The sequence below is a fragment of the Telmatherina bonti genome, assembly GCF_933228915.1.
Source record: "Telmatherina bonti genome assembly, chromosome: 14".
Lineage (NCBI taxonomy): Eukaryota > Metazoa > Chordata > Actinopteri > Atheriniformes > Telmatherinidae > Telmatherina > Telmatherina bonti.
In genome coordinates this window covers 10,488,331-10,513,757 of record NC_136612.1, presented here as the reverse complement: position 1 = coordinate 10,513,757, position 25,427 = coordinate 10,488,331, and the positions used below count along the sequence as shown (strand labels likewise).

At 42.7% G+C, this 25,427-nt stretch overlaps 1 protein-coding gene across 1 annotated transcript; it reads left to right on the top strand.

The window, feature by feature from the left end:
* Positions 1-1,014: 1,014 nt before the first annotated feature.
* Positions 1,015-7,697, top strand: LOC306765460 (homeobox protein Dlx3b-like; the record flags this gene model as incomplete). The annotated part of the gene is made up of 3 exons (XM_079252924.1): positions 1,015-1,366; positions 3,118-3,302; positions 7,269-7,697. The coding sequence occupies 3 exons, from the start codon at positions 1,015-1,017 to the stop codon at positions 7,695-7,697; spliced, it is 966 nt and encodes a 321-aa protein (XP_079109050.1).
* Positions 7,698-25,427: the final 17,730 nt, after the last annotated feature.

Sequence of the window (25,427 nt, the reverse complement as noted above, 5' to 3'; positions counted from 1 at the left end):
ACAGGAAACCAGTGTAGAGAGGCTAAAACTGGAGAAACACGACCTCTCCTGCTAATTCATGTGTTTCTGAAGCTCCCAGATGAGGTTGTGTTGAGAGAAGAGGCTAAAAAGTAACAAAAACAGCATATTACGTTTATTAAACCTCATGATTTGTGATTAAATGTCCAAACTAATGTTTTTCTTTCCGTTTTAAAGCTTTTTTTATTTAAAGGACTGATTTTTTTACGTCTAAACAGTGACACCTTGTGGTGACGGAACATCACTGCACCGACTTCAACTTTACATAGAAAAACTGTGTTGATCTTTTCCTGTAAAGTGTCACATAAATACTTCTTTTTTTCTCCTGATCAACCCATATTTAATTGTTAAACCTCTCCTTTTCCATCAGTTATATTGTAATGTGTTGTTCTGACACCCCCCACCCCCCCACATGGAAGAAGCTCGGAGAGACACGTAGACTAATATAAATAAAGAAAGCCTCTTTAAAAGCCCTGATTAACTGTAAATAACCCCCCACACGCGTCTCCAACAGCACCTGGCTGCGTATTTGCATGTGAACAGCAGGCAGCACCTGAAAGCATTCCACATCCACGCGCCGTAGCTGCTGAACCCTCAGAAAGTTTTGCATGTTGGCTGTTTAGTGTATTTTGAGGTAGTTGTGAGAGGATTTCTAACTGTTTATGCGCTCTGGTTGAAGCCCAAGGGGGGAGGCTTAGTGGAGGTTTCTGCGGGGAGAAGAGGGGAGCCAGACAGGCGACAGTAAGCACCGTGTTGGCTTCAGGGCAGAGGCAGGCAGCGAGCCGGAGAGCCAATGAGAAGCAGACTTCCAGCCCTCTCTGTCCTGCCTGGCTTGGCTCAGCTCGGCGCGCCCTGTAATTAGGAGCTCTTGTTGGGTTGGGCGCCGCCCGCCACGGTGGACAGGCTGGCTGCTGCGTCAGGGGAGTCTGGGAGCGCGAGCTCCACATGACTGAGAGGAGAGACGGAGCCGGAGCAGACACCTCCACAACAAGAAGCATGAACGGGCAATCATCACCTGTCTACGAGGAGAAGAAGCCGTCCCTACCCGTGGCGGGGGGCTCCATCTCGGCTACCAAAGACTCTCCGACCCTGCCGGAGTCCTCCCCCGCGGACATGGGCTTCTACAGCGGCCAGAGCGCGCTCCACGCCACGCAGGACTTCTACCCGGCGCAGCAGCCGTATCCAGGCCAGCACATGAACCCGTACCCGTACCACCCGTACTGCCTGAACGGGATGGCCCCGGGGGGCGCGTACCCGGTGGCTAAAGCAGAGTACCCGTACCCCCCCGCAGCGTACAGGGAGCACGGAGCTTTCAGCAGGGAAGTCCAGTCTGCGCTGCTGGAAGGAGGTGAGTTCCCCAAACGTCCCTCGACACGTTTACTGTCAACTTCTATCTCCATCCAAGAAGCTGGAGCTGAATGTCAAACTGTTTCTGGCCCAGTACAACCAGTAAGTTTCACGCACTGGGAATTTTTCCTCCAGTTTTCCATCCAAACAGCGATAAACACGTTATTCTGTAAACATAAACCGCAAAAGCAACAAAGGGTTGGTTTAAAACTAAACCTCAACCTGTTCAAGCCTCTTCATGCGGTTTTTAACCTGTTTGTTTGTTTGTTTGTTTAACCTGTAAAATGAAACTAGGTGTTTCTAACTTTCTGAGGTTGAAAACTTTAAATGGAAATTTAGAGAAAATGTTTGTAAAAAAAAAAAAAAAAATTAAAAAAAAAAAGTCAAAATTTCCCTTTTAAATCATATTTTACAGGAATAAAAACACCAGTCAGAGTGTGCTGAGTTAAAACAGGACTAAAACTTGGATTTTGTTCCATATAAATGTGTTATTAAACCCGTAAAGCCAACACACACACACACACACACACACACACACCCACACCGCGGGGCGTCAGAGGCAGCATGTTGAGGAGCTTTTTCCTCTTCAGGCGCTTTGGGCTGGAAGGCGTCTATGCAAAGTGAGGAGAGAAAAACTCGACAGACTGGTGCGCTGTTTTTGGCATTCCAGTTGGGAGTTGACTCGTGGAAATGGCCCCGGGGGACTTTGGCCCTCAGCCACGCTCGTCAGGTGTCACGACATGTCAGCCAACCTTGGCCTTTGAATCATCCAGCTCTTATCACGCAAGGCCTGGAGCCACGGGCAAAACAAAGGATGACAGTTTCATTTATTCATTTATTTATTTATTTATTATTTAATGTTTAATTTAATACATTTTAGTTTATATTTATTTGTTTGTTTTTTAAAAATTTATTTTATTTATTAATTTTGTTTTTTAAAAAAATCATTTTTATTATTTTATTTATTTGTTTACAATTTATCTGTTATTGGATATTTATCTCCTTTATTTTGTTTATTATTTATTAGATTTTATTTATTTAACAACAAATCCTTTCAAATCTGATGCTGATTCTATTATTTTATCTATATTTTATTTATAATTTTACATTTTATTTGTCGGCACGCACATCTAAACGTTGAAATAAAATGTAACCTCAGTTGTAAATTCAGGGAAATAAATCTTATTCATTTTGTTCCAGAAGTATTGGGACACATTGACAGAATTTAAAATATCTGGTAAAGTTAGAGATTGATAAACATTTGCATTAAAAGCAAAACTGATATTATCTGCATGAATCATTCTTTTATAATTCAGTTCCTAGACTGAGGTGAATGTTGTTGTTTTCCAGTGCAGCGTGTTTCTTTTATTCCGCTGGATGAGATAAAAACAAGCGTGATTGGTTGTGTAAAAGACATCCGATGCAGGAATAGCTGCAGAAATGTGGAGAGATGAACCCACGTTGGCCTCCAGGCTTCATGAAAAGCACCTATAAATCTCCGTCTGCCTCCCCAGCTGTGGGAGACTTTCAGGCCAAATTATAAGTTGAGTGCTGGCGGAATTTCTTTGAAATGTCGGGTTGTAGAGGCCGCGGTTTCTTCTGTGTGACAACATCTCTGCCAAACGGCCTCCTACTGGATCACCTCTTTGTCTGTGGAGTCAGAGCGGCGTTGTCTGACCTCCAGCGGGTCAGAGGTCAGCGCATTGCCGTTGTGCTGCAGTATGACGCTCTCCGCTTCTCTTCCTTCCGCAGTGAAAGAAGAGCCGGACCTGGAAGTTCGGATGGTCAACGGGAAGCCCAAAAAGGTGCGCAAACCTCGGACCATCTACTCCAGCTACCAGCTGGCGGTGCTGCAGAGGAGGTTCCAGTCGGCGCAGTACCTGGCCCTGCCGGAGCGGGCCGAGCTGGCTGCACAGCTGGGCCTCACGCAGACGCAGGTGAGGCTCCAACTGGAAACCAGTGATTCCAGGAGAAGGCCTTCAGTCCTGCAGGGGACTGTGGCTTACGCTGGGGGTGTCAGAGGCACATGATGTGTGTGGAGCCATGGCAGCTGATGAGCATGCAGCAGCTGCAAAGATGGCTGAAAATCAACTGAAGAAGAAAAGAAAGTAAAAACTTATGCAAGTTAAAGAGAAAACACATGAAGACGTAAGATTCCGACCAACGGGAGAAGAGAGAAAGAAAGTGACTGAGTGACAAGTTGCATGTGTGGATGGTAGAGAGTGGCTGTAGGCAGTGTGTAGAGTTGTTCGGCTTGTTTTCGTGCTGTAATGATTTACCACCTCATGAATCATCTCTGCTTAAGTGATAAAGACAAATCTTGAGGTCCAGGTGGCTTTATGGCAGCTGCTGTAAATCATTGTTCAGCGTCATGCTTCAGTTAAATTCACAGGCTTTAAGAAAACAAATCCACTCCTCAAGTTGCCTCTCAGTCTGACATAATTAGACTGGAGAAGCTGTTATTATATAATACACACACATACATATACATGTAATTATTATTTTAGGAGTGTAAAAATCATGGTTTGGTATTTTTTTCCAATACAGTAAGGAAACAAATGCTAAACATAAAACTATTTAGTGTAAACAGAAATGTGGTTAATGATATTTAAATTAAATTAAAAACAAAAAAAAAGAAAAACGCTTCCGGTAAATTCTCTAATAAAAAGTTCTTAAATAAATAAATAAATCCAAATATGGCATAAATAGATGTGTTTTAAAGGGGAGCTTCTGCACAGCCATTCGATAAGGGAGGGATCTTCTGATATTAAACTAAAGATAATTTACTCAAACTTGTACAAATATGATTTAATCCACATTTTAACTTTTTTAAAGTAAAAGTTAACATGCATGAATGTTGTAAAATATAACTTAAAATTGGCTGCAAGCCTATGACATGCTGGGTTAACTAAACAGTTGTTTGAATGAGCACATTTTCAGATAAAATCGACATTCAGCATAAAAACCCAAAGATGAACAACACAAAGTTTACACAGAAACGTCAAGAAAAGTGACTTGTGAATTTTTGTTAGGATCAAAATGAGCTGAAAACATGGCAGCTGGCAGTTCTCACCTTCCTTCAGCCAGTTAGCGTCCTTCTCTGTTAGCTTCTGATGTTACTGGTAAACTAAACCTGATCAAAAGTAGCTGCTTTCTTGTTTCCCTGGAAACTACATAAGTAATGTTTGAAAAAGCACTTTTCACAGATAAAATCCAAAGTGCTTTACGTTAAAAAAGACAGAAACATGAAGAACACAGAAAATGAAGTGAAGAGATAAATAAGATATGAATAAAAAATGCTTCACCGTAACCAGTGTAGCCATACGCAACTGTAAACAAGCATGTCTTCAGCTTCGACTTGAAACCGTCCACGCTGTCAGCAGATTTAGTGCTGGGGGCTTCCAGAGTTAGGGCGGGGGAAGGTAGAGCCCTGTTGTCAACCAGCTGACGGACAGAAGGAGCTTTACGTTATCAAGATTGTTGTCACTAAGCAACGGTGCGAACACTGACCTCATTTTCATATGAGCTAAGGGCTTTGCCTCAGGGTGCATTCACATCAGGATAGTTCGCTAGACTCAGTGGGGACTCGGCTCAGTTGTAGCGGGGTCCATGTGGACCGAGATCGTGTTCACGCCGCACTTTGGTCAAACGAGCCAAACCATTAGAATAATATATCCCCATTCCCACCAGAGGTGGCGCTGCGCTAGTGTTTAGCAAAAGAGAGGATAAGTCCTACGTGAAGAAGAAAACTTTGTTTCCTCCACCTGCGAGTTAAACATGGAGGCGAAACTTTGGTTGTTTTGGGTTTTTATTGTGTCTTATGCAAGTATCCTGCAGAAATCCACTGCAACAATGGACGCAGTATGAACACCAGACGAGGCAGAGGACCCTTAATGGCACCGCTATGTATTTGCCCACAATGCAATGCTACGTCGCATGCAGGAAGTGACTTTTTTATAGTCCACTACCCGTATTTGGTCCCCTTGAAACGAGCCAAGATCTGCGTTTGTAGGTGGACCGAGTCTGCTTCTTTGGTCCGAATAATAATTTGTTTGCCACATTCACATTTCCCCCAAACGAATTGGACTTTCCGAGCAACCGGACTCGGATTCGGATCAAAAAGGCTGATGTGAGTGTGTTCTCACTCACCAGAAAGTCCTGACAATCTGTAGACAATGCATATTAGATGCTGAAAGAGAGTCTCGGCCATGGTCGAGTTTAAACCCAAAGCATGTAGCAGTGCTATAAAAAACACCCAAATGCATTGTTGCGGCTAACTGTCCAACGGCATTATCTACTTAGCCGCTGCAGGCTAAACACGGGAGATATTGATGACGCTCACTAAGATGTATGTTCTCCTTATTGCGTTTGTTTATTTTTATAGTTACTTTAAATAAATTACAATGAACAAACAATACGCAGAGCAAAAACATCTAATTGTGGTCAACAAAAGGTTTACTCCCGAGCTCACCCCACTTCTGCATCCTTACAGCCAAAACGATGCGCTCAGGTGAGTGCAACTATTTGTAATGTGTGCGTTCACACCCAAAGTGACACACCCTCCACCCAAGTGCCAATCAAGCCTGAACACATCAGTATATTCGCAGACATTCATGACTTATAATATGGCTCCTACATGCATACTTACAGGAGCAGAAATGATGCAGTTTTTGTTGTAAAGATTCTTAATCCCAAATACTTTCATCCATCCACACATGAAGCATAAAGAAGTTATAGACTTCCAAACTTTTCCATGTTTTTATCTGCTTAAGCATGTAGAAACTGCTCTAAAGCGCCTGACAGTCGGAAATATTGGGGAACTTAACTGAGCAGTGTTTTTCTGGTTCATACTTTAATTAATCACGGATAACATATAAGAATCTATATCATTACTCAACGTTAAGGTATTTAATTGGTGAACTTAAATCCAAACGGTGAAAAATACTCACACAACATCTCACATCTCTTTGCCAGTTTGGTTTGTTTGACCAAAACTTTCCTCAATGGACTCCTGTGCATGAATGATGTATGTAAACAAATTTAAACAGTTTAAAATGTCCTCTAATTTCCTGTAAGTTCACCAGCCAGCAACACTGTCAACCATGCTTTACTCAAATTACAATAGGGGTTTCCGAAGTCAGTCCTTGAGGGCTGATGTCTTGCAGGTTTTCCATGTATCCCTGCTGTAACGCACCTGGCATCCATTAAATGGATCCAACAGCCAATGAACTTCTGCACAATGACTGATTAGCTTGAGTCAGGTGTGTTGGAGCAGACATACAATGAGAACCTGCAGGTTTGTGGCCCTTTAGGACCAGAGCTGAGCATCCTGAATTACACCCTGGACCAATGTAGCAGAGTCTAACAGAGTCTGTTTCCTCCACCTGCGAGTGGTGGAGGTAGAGTCTGATTCCAGACTCTAAGCTAAGCTAATTTAAGTTAAGCTATGATAAACTAAATTAAACTAAACTAAACTAAACTAAGCAAAGCCAAGCTAAACTAAGTTAAAGCTACAATAAACTAAGCTAAACTAAATTAAACTAAGCTAAACTAAACTAAGCTACAATAAGATGAGCTAAACTAAATTAAACTAAACTAAGCTAAACTAAGCTAAGCTATGATAAACTAAACTAATTAAACTATGATAAGCTAAGCTAAACTACACTAAATTAAACTGAGCTAAGCTAAACTAAGCAACAATAAGCTAAGCTAAAATAAATTAAACTAAGCTAAGCTAAGATAAGTACATCAGTTGGAACTAGTAATAATTTGCATGCACACATGATCAATGTTCGATCCAACTTTTTGTGATCTTTCCTTTCATACAGTGGTGTTGTATCTTAAGCTTGTCTTTGGCAAGTTGAATCTCAAGTTGCTTCAATATTTCATGCTCTTTCTTCCAGGTGAAAATTTGGTTCCAGAACCGTCGCTCCAAGTTTAAGAAACTCTTCAAGAACGGAGAGTTTCCTCTCGGGGACATACCTCTTGAGCACAGTCCAGATGCCAGCGACTCCATGGCCTGTAACTCTCCCCCATCCCCAGCTGTGTGGGAGAATGGAAACAACAACAGTAACAGCAACAACAACAATAACAGCAACAACAACACAAATGGCAGCAGCATGAAGAATAATTCAATGCTGGATCCTTCCAGCCGGGGACAGGGTCCCTATCAGCCCCCAGTAAATTCATCACCTGGCTACATGGAGGACTACACACATCAGAACTGGTATCAACAGCAGAGTGCACATTTAGGTTTGCCACATTCAGGCCAGACACACCACACGCCATCAACAGCACCGTCAACAACACAGAGTATGGGAGCCGTCTACTGATGCAGAAAAACAAGACTCAACAACATTTTGGCCTGAGCCCTGTGCTTTTTCTTTTGGTGGTGGTGGTGGTGGGGTTTCAGCTTTGCTGTTATGAGAAACACCTCAGAATGACCACCAAACACAATTCATGACTGTAACTGCAGATAAAAGACCAAAAGTGTCTCTTCCTTCATTTCTTCCAATGTGAACTCGGGGGGGGGGGGATTGAAGTAGGCTTTCCAGTGCTGACACTTCCAGACAATAATGACTGATAAGAGATAATACTTGTTGTATTTTTGCTTATTGAAATATCTCCATATTTATGCTAGGAACCTTAAATTGTCAACTCTATTTTCTGTTCAGATGTTTCGTTAAAATGTTCTTCTGAAATCATCTTTACCACCAAAAAAATATACAAATAATAAAAACTGCTGAAAGTCTACTAAAATTTACAGTCCACACATCCAGTCACTCAAGTTAAACTCATTTTTCTTCAGGAATTAACAATAGAGTTAGCATTGGCTGTTGCTATGCTAACATATTAACTATGCTAACTTCCTGTTTCACATCTTTGTCTCTGTCCCAATGGCAGCACTATTCCCTACATGGTGCCTTACATAGTGATCACACCATTTTTGGGGGGGGTTTCTGAATGTCCAGAGAGGACAAAGTAGTGCACTCAAAATAACACATCTTTAAAAGTAGTTAGCATTAATGGTCATTAGATGGGTCAACACTACAATGCATTGTGGCAGGAGCTTAAAGTGGCACAAGTGACACAAACTTCAAAGCAGGTTTAAAAAAAAAAAAACTATAGATCATTCATTTTATATCCTTATTTGTTGAAATGAAATGCAAAAAAAAAACCAAAACAACAACATAAGGAAATGAAATATTTTCACACAAGTTTGGATTGGATTTGATACAACATATAGTGGTTGCCGTGGTGACAGCTGGTTGTTACATGATCTGTGACAAGGAGAAAATAGCCAGCTTTGTGTCTGAATCGCCAACATAATAAGTTCACTGTGTAGTGGGCTAATTAGTGTAGCCCTGTGTAGTAAGTGAAAGGTTAGGGACTAGTGTTGACATTCGCAATAGCCTCTGTTTCCACAAGCTAAGCTAACCGTAATCTGTTAGCTTAGCGTAGCCATTGTCACGGAAGACTTTTTCTGGTAATTCGCTAGATTTTCTCTGCTTGGTTAGAGCGTTTCAAAGGTTGAACATTAGACGGAGATGAAAAAATAAAGCCAAGCTGTTTTAGCCAAACTTTTTTAGCTAAGAGGACAGGAAGGTCTATTTGGCTGTGGGTATGGAAGTTTTTTTTATTTTAGAAAAAAGAAAGAATAATTGTCTTACGTTGTGATGGAGGTTTTTTTTTTTTATTATAATAAGAAAATAATAACAAGAAAAGTTGTTGTAATAACAAGGCAATTTCTTGTAACTACTAAAAATAGAAATTTTAACCCAAGTCATCAACATTTATGAGCTTACTTATTGTAATCATCAGAATTAGTGCGGTTCATTAAGTTTGATTTGGTTAATTGTAACTGAGTCCACCATTTGGCTGTTATTTTATTGAATGATCTATTGATAGCTAATACATAAGTAAAGCATTGTCGTTTTTTGCTTTTCAGTGTAGAAATGATCCAACCTGGATACTTAGCTGCCTATTTCACATTTTGATCACGTTTAAAATGTCCCATTTGCATAAAACCTGGTCTCAAAACAGGCAAGTGAGTGCAGGGACATTGTCTTTGTGACAGCACCCGTTTGACAAGTCTAGTTTTAGCCTTCAGAAAGCCAAAGCACAATAGTCAGTATGCCTTATTTCTGACAGGTGATTTTCTTAAGGGTAAGTGTGTCTAATCTGACAGCAGCATGGGTCTCAATGTAAAACATGTGGGCTTTTATTGCAATTTTATGTAAATCTTTTGAAAATGTCACATAAGAGCAGAATTTATTAATTATGATGGAAAGATGGCAGGAAGTCCGAGAGACTATCAGTCTGTGTATGTTTTACATATAAGGATCTTATATATCTCCACATCTTTTTACGCCAAGGCCCAAATCTTCAAGACAACGTTTCAGTTATAGAAAGTTATAGAGTTATAGATTTACCTCCAGCTCTTATTGGAGGTGACACTTGTGTTATCTGTTTTAAACATTTATCAGTGTCCATCTGGAGTTCTTAACTCATCTGCATGTATACAAATATATAAAGTGGCATTTTAGTTGCTTCCCACTGACGTCGTCAGGCTCTGGGTGCTTTAAAAGTGTACAAAAAGAGTACGTTGGTGCTAAAAGATTTTAAAAATGATATGTAAAAACTGTAATGACATGCTGTACTCAGGTTTTTTTTTTTTTTATTTATGTCAACTGTAGGTATGAAGAAGCACAACAACATGTCTCGTTGAAATGTTACTTTGTTTCTTGAAAATAATTACGAAATTAAAATGTATTTTGTGTATTTCACTTAGCTGCATGTGTTTACGTGTGAATGCTCGCACACACACACGCATGAAGGTGCTGTGCTGAGGGTGCTTATCGGCTCTGCTTGCCAGAGTGACTCAGACAGCAGATATGGGTTGCACCCAGCTATATATTTTACACTCTCTCACAAACAGAGTGCGTGTTAAGGAGGTTGTGGGAGGTAACAGTGCAGCAGACACTCTGGAGTCTGTGGATGCTAATAACACACCTCTGACATGGAGAGACGGGTGTGCACTGCTTTCATGTGGCACAGATTTGGAAGGGGTGGAGAAAAGTGTGTGACTGCAAAACAAGATAGGCAAAATGAGGACATGACGACCTGAAAAAAAAACAATGTTCAGTCTCATTATCAATCAGTCTGAGGCTAATTTGACACTTTATGAACTCCATTCCAGTGAAGTTGTTTAAAACCTAAATAAAAACAGAAATTCTCTTTAGCCTTTATTTAGCTGAATACAGTACAAAGACAAGGTGTTTGATGTTCAAACTGATAAAACTTTTTCATTCATTCTCCTAACTGCTTAATCCAATTCTGGGGTAGCTGGAGCCTATCCCAGCAGTCTTTTGGGTGAAAGGCAGGGTACACCCTGGACAGCTCGCCAGTCCATTGCAGGGCCTCACAGAGACAAACATCCACTCATCCTCACACTCACTCCTAGGGGCAAATTAGAGTAACCAGTTAACCTAACATCCATGTCTTTGGATTGTGGGAGGAAGCTGGAGTACCCAGAGAGGACCCATGTATACACAGGGAGAACATGCAAACTCCACACAGAAAGGCCACTTACCAAACCTCGCCTTCATGCCTGCACCAAATTAAAAAAAAAAATCGGGAACATGGACAAAAAAAGACTGGTAAAGTTGAGGAATGCTGAAAATATCTGTTTGGATCATCCACAGGTGAACAGGTTAATTGGAAACAGGGGTGCCATGATTGGGTATAAAAGGAGAATCCCTGAAAGGCTCAGTGGTTCACAAGCAAGTTGGAGCAAGGTTCACCCCTTTGTGAACAAATGTGTGAGTAAATACTCCATCAGTTTGGGAATAACATTTATCAATGTGGAATTGCAGGAATTTGGGGATTTTATCATCTACAGTCCAGAATATCATCAAAAGATTCAGAGAATCTGAAGAAATCTCTGGACATCAGCAGCAAGGTTTAAAACCAACACAGACTGATGAAGTCCTTCGATCCTTCAGACAGTGCCGCATTAAAAACTATCATCTTGGTTTTACAGGAACGCTTCAGAAAACCATCAACAGTGAACACAGTTCATCACAAAGTCTGAGTCTGAGTTAAAACTCCACCATGCAAAACCAAAGCCAGATATCAACAACACCGAATAACTCCACCAGCTTCTCTGAACCTGAGCTCCTCTCAGACGGACTGGGGCAAAGTGGAAAATTGTGACGAGTCCACCTTTCACATTGTTACAGTCCATGACATGGCCAACCCGCACACCAACCTGCACACCATGAAGGCTTGAAAGGTTCATACAGGTTGTGGAGCAACAAATGTTGCATCAAAGCAACATCATTTTCAGAGAAGTTCCTGCTTATTTCAGCAAGACATTCCCAGATTCTGCTGGTGTTCCACCTGTGTGACTTCGGAGTAAAAGGACGCAGGTCCTTGATTGGTCTGTCTGAAACAGACTTGTCTCCCACTAAAAATAAGTGACACATTATGAAGGGCTCAGTTCCCAAACGGTTACTGTTGTTAAAAGGAAATGTGATGCAACACACTGGTAAACCTGTCCCAGCTTCACTGGAACCTGCTGCAGGCATCAAATTCAAAATAAGTGAATACCTGCAACTAAACAATAAAGATTTTCAGGTTAAATATTTAATATTTTGTCTTTGTTGTGTATTTATCTGAATGAACATTAAAAGGAAATAGCAATAAGTACAATCTCCGACCGCGACCATCCCTGAAACCAATGAGCTGATATACAGCACAGGACCAGTGATCCTGGAGAAGCTCGGCCGACATAACAAGGGCAAGAAGGAGGCACCATGGAGGAGGAGGTTAGAAACCAAGATCAAGGCAACTCGAAGGGAAGTTAAGCTTGTTCCATCCTCCACGAGAAGCAAGAATGTTTTGCTTGTTCTCGAGGCTCCGAGAAGAAAATGACGTATTTTTGTTCTCACGGACGCATTTGAAGACATTTCTTAACACATCGGGCTGGCAGAACTTTTTTCTTGCGGGGCTCCAAGGAGTATCCTGTGGTTGGTCGGACATTTGAGGTGGGCGTGGTTAACACGGAGAAAGCATGAAGCGGAGTTGCTACGTCCACATTTTTGCTGTTGCAGGTAAAACGGATTGATTTGATAAAACAGCTGATTGAGTTGGTGAGAAAGTACGAACATTTTTACATGAAGCATTAAAATACTCTGACCAAGCCGCGTGCACGACCCGCCCTGCCGCTGACGAAGTTGCTCGTTAAATATGAAACTAGAAAAGCACTCGGAGAGCGGAAACCTCCGCTAAGCACAATGTTAAAGAATCCTTTAAAACAATTCCTGGATCCAAACGGTGATCGGATCACCACCAAAATTTAATCAGTTCTTCATTTTCACATTTCCAACAACTCTTGAATTATAAAAATCCGTCAGTAACCTTTTAAGTTATCTTGAACACAAAGACGCTGGGATAAACATAACCTCCTCGACGGAGGTAACAACCGGGTTCATTGCACATAAAAGCAGACATTGCGCCCCCTGTAGTGATCCCTCCCTGCTACAGACCTGCTTCTCATGGAGTATGTATGGACCTGACGAAAAAGAAGTTTATTCTTGATTGTGCAACCTCGAGAGCAAGAACTCAGTTCTTGCTTCTCGTGGAGTATGGAACAAGCTTTAGTCACCTGTCAGAACTCCAGAAGGGCACAACCATGAAGAGGGTGCCAGAGAGATAAAGCCAGATGTCCATACCTGAGGCCCTGGAAACTGCCAAACAAAGACTCCAAGCATTGGCTGCGCGACTGAAGAGATACCCAAGAGAAGTTGAGGCCAGAAGAATAAAATGGCTGTTCTCAACTAACCCAGCTAAAGTGTACTACCCAGCAGGGTAATACTACACAAGCTGACTCACCAAGGCTGGAGATGGAACAATACTGGAAAGGCATATCGGAGAAGGAGGCATCACATAACAGTGAAGCACAGTAGTTAAAAGACCTCAAAGCAGACCATGGATCATGGATAAGCAGTAGAGGAAAGCCATAGTGGTTGATGTATCCATCCCCAATGATGGAAATATCAGGAAAAAGGAGCAAAGTACCAAGGCCTCAAGAAAGAACTGGAGAAGGCCTGGAGGGTGAAAGCAACAGTAGTACCCATAGTGACAGGAGGATTGGGGGCCGTGTCCCCCCACACTGGAGAAGTGGCTCCAACAGACACCTGGTGAAACATCAGACATCTCCGTCCAGAAAAGCGCAGTCCTCGGAACAGCTAAGGTACTGCGTAGGACCCTCAAGCTCCCAGGACTCTGGTAGAGAAGCCGGGCTTGAGAGATGAACAGCCACCCACCTTACCCTTGGGAGATGGGAGGGGTGGGTGAGAGAGGAGTTATCTATACATATATATGTATATATATTTATATATTCCTTGTCAACACTCCTGAATCAAACTAAATGCATTTAACGGCCTTTTAAGTTCTGCGCAATCACTCGTGAACTTGAATCAAGTGTGTTGGAACAGAAAAACATGGAAAACCTTCTGGATTTTGGCTCTCATTGGGCAGGAATGAGTAAACCCGGTCTAGAGCCAAACATCCATACTGCCAAGCACCTCTTACTCTCATCAGGATTAGTCTACCTGATGAGTTAGTGAGCTGTATATGGTCCCATAACCTGAATGGAAACTGATTTATGTCGTGAATTAACCACATTTAGCAGTACTTTTCTAGTCTTAATGAACACTCAAAGTACTCATCAGCACTTGTAGCACTGATTTATTCTCACACACATCCACAGTACTTTAAAAGTGCACACCCCCACCATAAAAACACAAATTAAAGAGATATTATGTAACTTTTTCTTTGTTTACTGGCCAAAATCAGAGTCTGCATTTCTATTTGCGTTATCATTGGTGTGTTATGACCTCAGCTGATAATCTGACATAAGATTATAAGAATTTAAAATAATATCATAGGTGAAGAAATTTTGATTTGTTTTTATATACCAGAGGTAAGCTGGCAGGGAAGCGCCATGGCAGTCTGCCATCTTCAAACTACAACTACTACCTTTACTAACTTTACTGCCGGTAAAGGACAAACTCAGTGCACTGTGATTGAGACGCTGAAAGAGAAGATCAGTGAGAGAGGCTTTACTACACCAGCAAGGTGGAAAATCTGTTCAGATTTAATTTGCAAAAACTGCAGGAGTAGCATATGTAGCAGCGCAAGAGCCGTTTTCACCAGGAAAGAGAAAAAGGAAACTTAAAAGACCACATGACCAGAACATCCAAAAAGGAGGATCAGCATCGACCTGGCTTTCCCCAGGTGGAAGTAGCTCAAGGAGGTGAAAGATTTTAAAAGCTTTCTCCAGCACCAGTAAGTCAACTGCACTGGCTAAGTTAGCCTAAAGCTAACTGTTGGGTGCTAGCAGAGGCAGCACAGATGCTGGTAAAACACACCAGTCGTTGGTATAGAAAGCAAGGCATTTGGACGGCACAATTCAACATCATGACATGAACTGAATTAAAGAGAATGAAAACTCAATTTTTATTTCATTTATGCTGTATTTCATCAATAATTTGAGAAATTAAACCTCCTTGAACTTTTTTCTCTCACTCATTTCAGGTCTATATTCAAACAAAATAATTATCCAGAGGCTTTATGTTTCAACTCTGTTGTCATCCATATATTTTTTTTGCACAAACACACCACATTATTATGTAATGTTCCCTTGAGCCTACAAGTGTGGACCCATAGATCCCTTAAGACAGATTCTATATTTGTTGAGGCTTTCAGCTTCCTGAGAGGAGCGTCAGCTTCCAGGTGTCAGAGAGGAATGTATCTGAACATCACAGGGAGGCAGACTGGAAGAGCAAACAAAGGCTTGTAGCAACCTGTGACTGCTACTGGGGGGGAAGCCATTGTTATCTGCTTTCAGAAACAACCATCAGTTTATAATAACAGACACATAAACCATGCAGATTGTTTATTCCTTCATCTGGACAGAATGAAAATTCACCATGAATAATCAGGACAGGCAGACGTGTCCAGCTCTGGTCCTGGAGGGCCACAGTAGGTTTTCCATGTGTCCCTGCTCCAACACACCTGATTTAAACGAATCAGTCACTGTTCAGAACCTGATTGGCCGTTGGATCCATTGAATGTGAGTCAGGTGTGTCGGAAAAGGGATGCATCAAAAACCTGCAGGACTTTGGCTCTCGAGGACCGACTTTGGACACGCCTGGGTTTGGGTAAGCTGTGTTTTAAGTCTTTCCTCTCTGGATTTCGCTGGGAGGCTGAAGAGGCTGAAGAGGCTGAAGAGGCTGAGACAAGGTGATGACATCAACCACTTTTTCCCGTTGGGAAAAAAATCAGCGACACAAAAGGCATTTATAAAAGAGCGATGAAAGATTGGAAGCTGATGTTACTTTCCTCTCCTGCCCCCAGGTATGACCTGCTCCATACCTGAAAACATCACTATCTCAAGATAACGACTTACTTATCATGTTATCTGGATTCTCTAAACATTATAATAAAACCACAGCATTCTTTTTTCTTTTCAGGCAAAGACTTTGTCAAGAAGCAAACAGAAAACCACATATATGCTTTTACGTTTACCATTACTATTATTTATGTAGTAATGGGGACGTTACCTGATGCACTGAGAAGTACCTCGCTCTATTTCTCTCATATATTAATGTATAAGTATATTCTAATATTGCCGTCTCTAACTTATTTCTCCTTTTTTCCGCATGTCTTCCTGAATAAGTGCAGTTGTACATGTTGATCTGTCTTTCCTGTCGTCTCCACCCCAACCAGTAGAGGCAGATGGCTGCCCTCCCTGAGCCGGGTTCTGCCGGAGGGTTTCTTCCTGTTAAAGGGGAGTTTTTTCCTTCCCACTGTCGCCTCGTGCAGCTCAGGATGAGGGATGGGATTAAAGTCATGATTTGATGCAATCAGTTTGTTTCTATTATAGGATATGTATGAATTGGCTTGAAATGATGTGTATCTAAAGTGTCCTGTGACAACATTGTTTCGAAGTGGCGCTATACAAATAAAGCCGAATTGAATTGAATATTGCAGACTCTGACTTGGTAATCGTTACAATTACCAGTTAAATCAAATGAAAACTAAATTCAACTGGTAATCGTATATAAATAAAAAAAAAATCATAACTACACAATTTCAATCTATCTGTGATAATCTTATAATCATGAATAACTCAGTTATAAGGCGGTTATAATGAGAAAAAAAAAGCAGGTTTCTTGCTATGTTTAGAAAAATTTATGTTATGTAAAAACAAGTTTGTCGTCTCAACATTGTTTGGATTTTTTGTGTCTTTTGTTCTTTCCTGTTTTATTTAGCTTCCTTGTATATTGCTGCTCATTTTGTTTCCTGTTCATTAGTTCACCTGCTTTGATTTACTGTTTCGTTTCACCTGTGTCTCGTTGTTTCCTTGTATTTATACCCCTTGGTTTCAGTTCCCATTTGCCAGTTTGTTGTCCGTAGTCTTTCCGTGTTACTCGCCTCTGTCATGATATGACATTTCATGCGTTTCTCAGTTTTGGTTTCCTGTTTTATTTTGTAGTTTTTCCCTGCTCAGTTCCCTTGCCTTGTTTCCCGTGTTGCCTTTGTTCCTGTTCATAGTTTTCACCTGGTATTGTTAGTTCATCCATTTCAGCTGTTGTTTTGTTCCCCAGTATTTATAGCCCTATTCAGTTCTGTTTGCTGGTTCATTGTGTTTGCTTCCCTTCAGTTCAGTTCAGTTCTGAGTTCTGCAATTAAACTTCTTCATCCAGCATTCTTGGCTCTTTTCCTGCATTTGCGTCCTCACCTGCACCACAACCTGTGACAGCTTCATTGAAGACGAGTCAAGCATTTCTTCTGCCTCCTGTCTTGTCCAGCTGATGAGATTTTGTGAGAACTGCAGTTTATGCAAGGTAGCCACATGACGATATTTTGGGGGTTTTCTACTTGCTGTAGAAATTGCTACGGCTTTTCAAGGTCTTTCTCTCTAATTTCTCTTTCTAATTTATTGTAAAACTCTGCATTTTGCTGTTGTTTGCTCCATACTGCCATCTTTACTGGAAATAAACTGGTCATGTGACCCATATAGTCTGGGGACACATAAATGCAAAAAGGTGTTTCTGTTATACTTTCGCAATTTACTTCTATCCTGAAATGTCCAAAAACCACCTCATGACTGTGTGAAAAAGTTTTAGCCATATTAGGTTTTTCAAAATGTTCCTGTTTCAATTTTTTTCAGTTTTTCTTGTGATATTTCGGATTTGTGCAGATCAGGGGGTGATGGAAACGCAGTTACTGTCCAGATTCTGTATCTGGCTTTGTTCTGGAGTCTCAGACCCTCAGTGCTTTCTTGTAAACCAAACTGTGTTCACACCAGTTTAACCAGAACTGTGAACACAGCTGTCAGGCTTTATCAATACAGCCTACTGAAATTTAAATTGGTTGCCAGGCAACATACCAGCGCAGTGATTTTCAGGTTTTATGCAAAACAAACGTTTCCAGCATTTGATCAACCTGTGTGTCAGCAAACTTCATTTTCATCAGGTGAAGGAGAGTCAACATATTGTCCTCATTAGTGGAAGACCCAGACACTCGCGCAGCTTCATCTGCGGTCGCGGCGTCGCAGTTACCTGCTTTGTCGGTCGATGACTCATGATGGTGTCCAGCAGCTGGAAAGATAAACATGTAACTCCACGTCAATGTCCACTTTTGTCTGAATCTTCTTACTGTTGCAGTATTCCTTTCTCACTTTCTGAAGCTTATTGGTAATTAGTTCTGGCATTTGTTTTTTTAAATTCCCTGTATGAAACATGGCGTGTAATACAGCACGTCCAGTGTTTGGGTCAGTTCAGTCCTTGTCTTCTGATCATGGCTCCGTAATACTGATTTGCTTTCTGTTTGCTCAAGTTGAAAACAGACTTTTCAGGTTCTGAACCAACTTTTTATTTGGTCTGAATTCACCAGCCAGTTCAAAACTTGGTGCAGAAATCAGACTGGGCCGATGTCACAGAGTTATTTGTGTTCCAGTATTTTCTGTAAACTTTAACGCATTGTCATATTCTTTTTTTTTATAAAATGTTTTAAAAAAACATCAGAACTCTGTCATTTGATGCTTCCTTTTTACATCAATCATAGCTCACATATTAAATAAACAGTCAGTATGTCAAAAACCAAGCTTGGATCGAGCTCCATCTTCATCTTCTGCCGCTTATCTGGGGTCGGGTCGCGGGGGCAGCAGCCTAAGCAGGGAAGCCCAGACTTCCCTCTCCCCAGCCACAATTGCCAACTCTGTGGGGGGATCCCGAGGCGTTCCCCAGGCCAGCCGAGAGATATAATCCCTCCAGCGTGTCCTGGGTCTTCCCCAGGGTCTCCTCCCAGAGGGACATGCCTGGAACACCTCACCAGGAAGGCATCCAGGAGGCATCCTGACCAGATGCCCGAGTCACCTTAACTGGCTCCTCTCGATGCGGAGGAGCAGCGGCTCTACTATGAGCCCCTCCCGGATGACTGAGCTCCTCACCCTATCTCTAAGGGAGAGCCCGGCCACCCTGCGGAGGAAACTCATTTCAGCCGCCTGTATACGAGATCTCCTTCTTTCGGTCACGACCCACAGCTCATGACCATAGGTGAGGGTAGGAACGTAGATTGACTGGTAAATCGAGAGCTGCGCCTTCTGTCTCAGCTCCTTCTTCACCATGACAGACCGGCGCAGAGTCCGCGTTACTGCAGACGCCGCACCGATCCGTCTGTCGATCTCACGCTCCATCCTTCCCTCACTTGGGAACAAGACCCCGAGATATTTAAACTCCTCCACTTGAGGCAGGACCTGACTCCCGACCCGGAGAGGGCAAACCACCCTATTCCGGCTGAGGACCATGGTCTTAGATTTGGAGGTGCTGTTTCTCATCCCGGCCACTTCACACTCGGCCGCGAATCGCTCAAGTGAGAGCTGGAGATCACGACCAGATGAAGCCAACAGGACCACGTCATCTGCAAAGAGCAGGGACCCAATCCTGAGGCCACCAAGCCAGATCCCCTCAACACCTCGGCTGCGCCTAGAAATTCTGTCCATATAAGTTATGAACAGAATCAGTGATAAAGGGCAGCCTTGGCGGAGTCCAACCCTCACCGGAAACGAATCCGACTTACTACCGGCAATGCGGACCAAGCTCTGACACCTGTCGTACAGGGACCGGACAGCTTGTACAAAGGGGTCTGGTACCCCATACTCCCGGAGTACCCCCCACAAGAGCCCCCTGGAAGCATGGTCGAATGCCCCCTCCAGGACCCCAAAGAGGGTATAGAGCTGGTCCACTATTCCACGACCAGGACGAAAACCACACCGCTCCTCCTCAATCCGAGATTCGACTATCCGGTGGACCCTCCTCTCCAGGACCCCTGAATAGACCTTACCAGGGAGGCTGAGGAGTGTGATTCCTCTGTAATTGGACCACACCCTCTGGTCCCCCTTCTTAAAAAGGGGGACCACCACCCCAGTCTGCCAATCCAGCGGTACTGCCCCCGATGTCCACGCGATGCTGCAGAGGCATGTCAGCCAGGACAGCCCCACAGCATCCAGAGCCTTAAGGAACTCCGGGCGGATCTCATCCACCCCCGGGGCCTTGCCATCAAGGAGCTTTTTGACCACCCCAGCGACTTCAGCCCCAGAGATAGGAGAGTTCACCCCTGAGTTCCCCAGCTCTGCTTCCTCATCGGAAGACATGTTGGTAGGATTGAGGAGGTCTTCGAAGTATTTCTTCCACCGACCCACAATGTGCCGAGTTGAGGTCAGCAGCTCCCCACCTCCACTGTACACAGTGTTGATGGAGCACTGCCTCCCCCTCCTGAGCCGCCGGATGGTGGACCAGAATCGCCTCGAAGCCATCTGGAAGTCTTCCTCCATGGCCTCGCCAAATTCCTCCCATGCCCAAGTTTTTGCCTTGGCGACAGCCGAAGCCACATGCCGCTTAGCCCGCCGGTACCCATCAGCTGCCTCCGGAGTCCCACAGGCCAAAAAGGCCCGATAGGACTCCTTCTTCAGCTTGACGGCATCCCTCACTGCTGGTGCCCACCAACGAGTCCTGGGATTACCGCCTCGACAGGCACCAACGACCTTACAGCCACAGCTCTGGCTGGCCGCCTCAGCAATAGAGGCACGGAACACAGCCCATTCGAACTCAATGTCCCCGCCTCACTCGGGACATGTTTGAAGCTCTGCTGAAGGTGGGAGATGAAGCTCACTCTGACGGGGGACTCAGCCAGACGTTCCCAGCAGACCCTCACAACACGTTTGGGCCTGCCAGATCTGATCGGCTTCCTCCCCCACCATCTGAGCCAACTCACCACAAGCTCAGGCTCCTTCCCCACCAGAGAGGTGGCATTCCATGTCCCTAGAGCCAGCTTCTGTAGCCAGGGATCGGCCAGGGTCCCCGCCCCTTGCTGCCACCCAGCTCACACTGCACCCGACCCCTACGGCTCCTCCCGCAGATGGTGAGCCCACGGGAGGTGGGACCCATGTAACCCTTTCGGGCTGAGCCCGACCGGGCCCCATGGGCGAAGGCCCAGCTACCAGACACTCGCTCTAGTACCTCACCCCCAGGCCTGGCTCTAGAGGGGGGTTCCAGTAACCCGCGTCCGGGCAAGGGAACATTTTTGCCCAGGTTTGTGTTCATCATAGGGGTCAATGAGCCGTGCTTGGTCTGGTCCCTCCCCTAGACACCATAGACAGGAGAAAGATTTGAACTTTTGAATCTTTGGGTCAAAACGTTGGTCTGAAAGGTCTTGAAAACATTTTTAATAATTCTGTAACAACTGATTTCTAAATGTTTTCGTAACACTTGGGAACAGAACTGAAGAAAAGCTGTGCAGCAGCCAGTATCTTTATCTTCATCTTGCTTACTGAAACTGTTGATCGAGTTTTCAGCCTCAATGTGATTCTTTTCAGCCTAGAAATAAAAATGACTTATCCTGTCTCTATAAATAATGTGCAATTCTGGTCTTTGATTGGTCCTGCAGGTTTTAGAAGCTTCCTCCTCCATTTGATGGCTCTGCTCAACGGCTTCTTATCACGTTTAGCCCAAGCATGTTGAGCAACTAACCTGATGCAGGAAACTTCCAAAATATTATGACCTTTTAAAAGAGATCATTTTTGATGAATATCTAAAACAAGAAATCTGTTGTCATTTTTAAAGAACCCCGATTACGTAAGGGAGCATTATTGGGCCTTTACCAAAATTCCTCTCGTTAAATACTGATTAGTTCATGAGAGCATAGTGGGGCTGGTTAGTCAAGCAAGAAGGTTGCTTCGAGCCTAAACATATAGTGGCCTTACTGAATGGAGCATTTTCTCCCAATTGCTACATTTACATGGGAGTTTTAATTCCTGTTTTATTCTGAATGAAAGTTAATTCCGCTTTAAACTGATGACAAACGACCATGTAAACAGCTGATTCCTAATGCAAATTTTTATTTGGAATTAAACATAATTCCGATATAAGCGGCTGGTTTATTCGCATTTTAATTCCGATCTATTTAATTCCTCTGTCATGTAAACCTTTATTTCGCTCTAAGTTAATTCTGGTCGTTCTGAGCATGCTCGTTACCTTGTCCTGTCCCGATGACGCGTGTGGTTTTGCATCCCATGTTCGGTGGTCTATGTTTCTTCTCCTTCTCAGTTGCTGCAGAAGGTGAAGTAGTATGCTCGTGTTGAGCTGCTACTTCACATTTATAATAAAAATAGCGGCGAAACTGGTACTTATTATGTAGTTTTTATAAGCTATGACTGAAAAGACGAGAAGCAGGGAGCGAACTGTGTTTATTTCCGGTATATGTCATACATCACGTGCACCCTCTGTCCAATCAGAACCCTTCCCAACCTGCCGCTCTACAGAGGAATTAAGTGAGGACGTGTTTCATGTAGACCTTCATTCGGAATTATTATTTTTGTGTAAACTTGTAGGAGAATACGTTAATTCCAAATTATTTAATTCCGAATTACTAATTCAACACGCTATTTATATACAGGCTGTGGTTATTAGGTATGCATGCGGGAGGAGGGGAGCCGGGAGAAGAAGCTTAATTCAGAAATAATCATTTCAAATTAAAAAACATCATGTAACTGTAGCTACTGTGTGGATTCTCTCCAGGTGTTCTGGCTTCCTTCCCACCACAGCACAAATGCATACATTCATTTCTATTGTTAACTGTGCACGTCTCACAAGTACTGGTAAAGCTTGTTCCATCCTCCACGAGAAGCGAGAACTTTTTTCTTGTTCTCGAGGCTCCGAGAAGAAAAAGACGTCATTTTGTTCTCGCGGACGCGTTTGAAGACAGTTCTCGACACATCGGGCTGGCAGAACTTTTTTCTTGCGGGGCTGCGAGAAGTATCGTGTGATTGGTCGGACATGTGAGGTGGGCGTGGTTAACACGGAGAAAGCATGAAGCGGAGTTGCTGCTTCCGCGTTTTTGGTGTTGCAGGTAAAATGGATTGATTTGATAAAACAGCTGATTGAGGTGGTGAGAAAGTACGAACATTTTACATGTGGCATTAAAACACTCGAACCCTGCAGCGTGCACGACCCGCCCTGCAGCGGACAAAGCTGCTTGTTAAATATGAAACTAGAAAAGCACTCGGAGAGCGGAAACCTCCGCCAAGCACAATGTTAAAGAATCCTTTAAAACATTCTTGGATCCAAACGGTGATCCGGATCACCACCAAAATTGAATAATTTCTTCATTTTCACATTTCCAACAACTCTTGAAATTTTTATAAAAATCCGTCCATAACCTTTTAAGTTATCTTGAGAACAAAGACGGCCGGAAAAACACAACCTCCTTGGTGGAGATAACAACCGGGTTCATTGCACATAAAAGCAGGCATCGCCCCCAGCAGTGATCCCTCCCCGCTGCAGACGTGCTTCTAATGGAGGATGTATGGACCTGGCGAACAAGAAGTTTTTTCTTGTTATTGCAGCCTAGAGAACAAGAACTCAGTTCTTGCTTGTCATGGAGGATGGAACAAGCTTTAGTCTCTCTAGATGAAAGCTTCTGCTAAATGACACCAATCACACAATTTTCCAGATGCACTAATATCTTTATTACAAGGTAAATAGCACCTAAATAAAACTCATAAATATGAATACTATATCAAACTATTATCAAATATCAATGAGTAAATTAAGATAAATGAATAGGATTAAAGTATTTTTTTGAAATTTTAAAATGATGTGTTTACAGAATAATAAGGTTTATTAACTGATGAAATATAATGTTAATATAAATAATTATAATACTAAACAATAATCTAATAAAACATTTGTGTACTGTATCTTTTTTTTTTTTAAAGTTATTTTATTGCCTAAAACTCAAGTGTAAAACCAACATTTAGCACAGATATGTCTCAAAATGAAAAAAAACAAGTATGACATCCAGTATCTTGACAGATATTAAAATATTGACTTCAGAGTACTGATACACCCATACCTTCTTTCTATCAAATCACATCAAATTTTATTTGTAACCCTGTGTTTCATATATATATTAAAAACAACAAAGAATACAAATATAGGGACACACAATATTCACACATGCAGACACACACACACACACACACACACACACACACACACACCAATCCTAGAACTCTAGAAGTATCTTCTGTCTCCTTAACCAACAAATAGATAAAGAATGAAATAAACCAACATCTGGCTTGGCAGATTAAAGAAGCTTTCTACAAGTTTTACTCTTTGTTTTCTGGTCTTCAACGAAGGCAGATCCTCAAACATCAGAACGTAACTAAAGTCACACAAGCAAAGGTCGACCATATCTCAATAACTAAACACACATGTTTTTAGCTTAACAAGGACATATAAGTGACCCCTGGAGTTTCCAAGCCGTTTTAATTTACGTGTTTTTCCTCGTTCATTCATGTCTTCCTGCTTGCTCATCTCCAGAAGGTCGCTTGTTGTCATCAAGCAGTATTTCCTTGTGGTTTTACAGTTTCTAAAGCTTCTATATGCTGGAAAGCATGCAGGTAAAATCGTGTACGAACATATCTGACAGGCTCTTAACAGCAAATCAATAATTTTGAGTCATTTCAGACAGTTGTCAGTAGGTAGTGATTACAAAGAGTCCCGCATCGGGCCGGAAGGAAATGGGCACCGCTCTCTTTGTCTTCACAGACAAAAAACATCCAGAAGTTTGGATAAAATGACTCAATCATTTTAAACTACTGTACAGTACAAGAGACATGCCAAAAGAAAGACCACTAGGAGGACAGACAACCTCTGGAAATGTGGAGTCAGTCACTGACTGACTTTGCTGTTGATTGCTTTAATAAACGACTGATTGTCAGAACATCCAAACAGGATCTCGTCCTTGTTACTCTGCTCCACTAAAGCTTTCAGATTTGGATTATTCACCATTTAATGTGGTGTGTGAAGAGAGAAACAAACCGCTAATCAGGCAATCACATTAAAGGAAATCAGTGCATTTATACATGTAGACATGGTCAAGACAAGGTCAGCTGTCCGGACCAGAATGTCTGGTTGATGTCAGAGGAGAATGGACAGACTGGTTGGAGATGATAGACAGACAACAGGAAGTCCAGTAAGCACTGGTTCCAACCAAGATCTGCAGAACATCATCTCTGAACACACAACACGTCCAGCCTGGAAGCAGATGGTCTCCAGCAGCAGAAGACCACAGCGGGTTCCCTCCTGTCAGTAAGAACAGGAAACTGAGGCTACAATTCACACAGACTCACCAGAACTGGACAATAGAAGATGGAGAAACGTTGCTGGTCTGATGAGTCTCCAGTTCAGCTCCACGTTCACATGGTAGGATCAGAATCTGCTGGAAACATCATGACAACATGGATCCATCCTGCCAATGGTTCAGGTTGCAGCTAATTTAGACCTTTTAGTACCAACATGACCTGGTTTAACCCCCACAGCCCACCTGCTGACCATGTCCATCCCTTTCTGAGCACAGTGTAGCATCTTCTGATGGAAACTTCCAGCAGGATGATGCACCATGTCACAAAGCTCACATCATCTCCA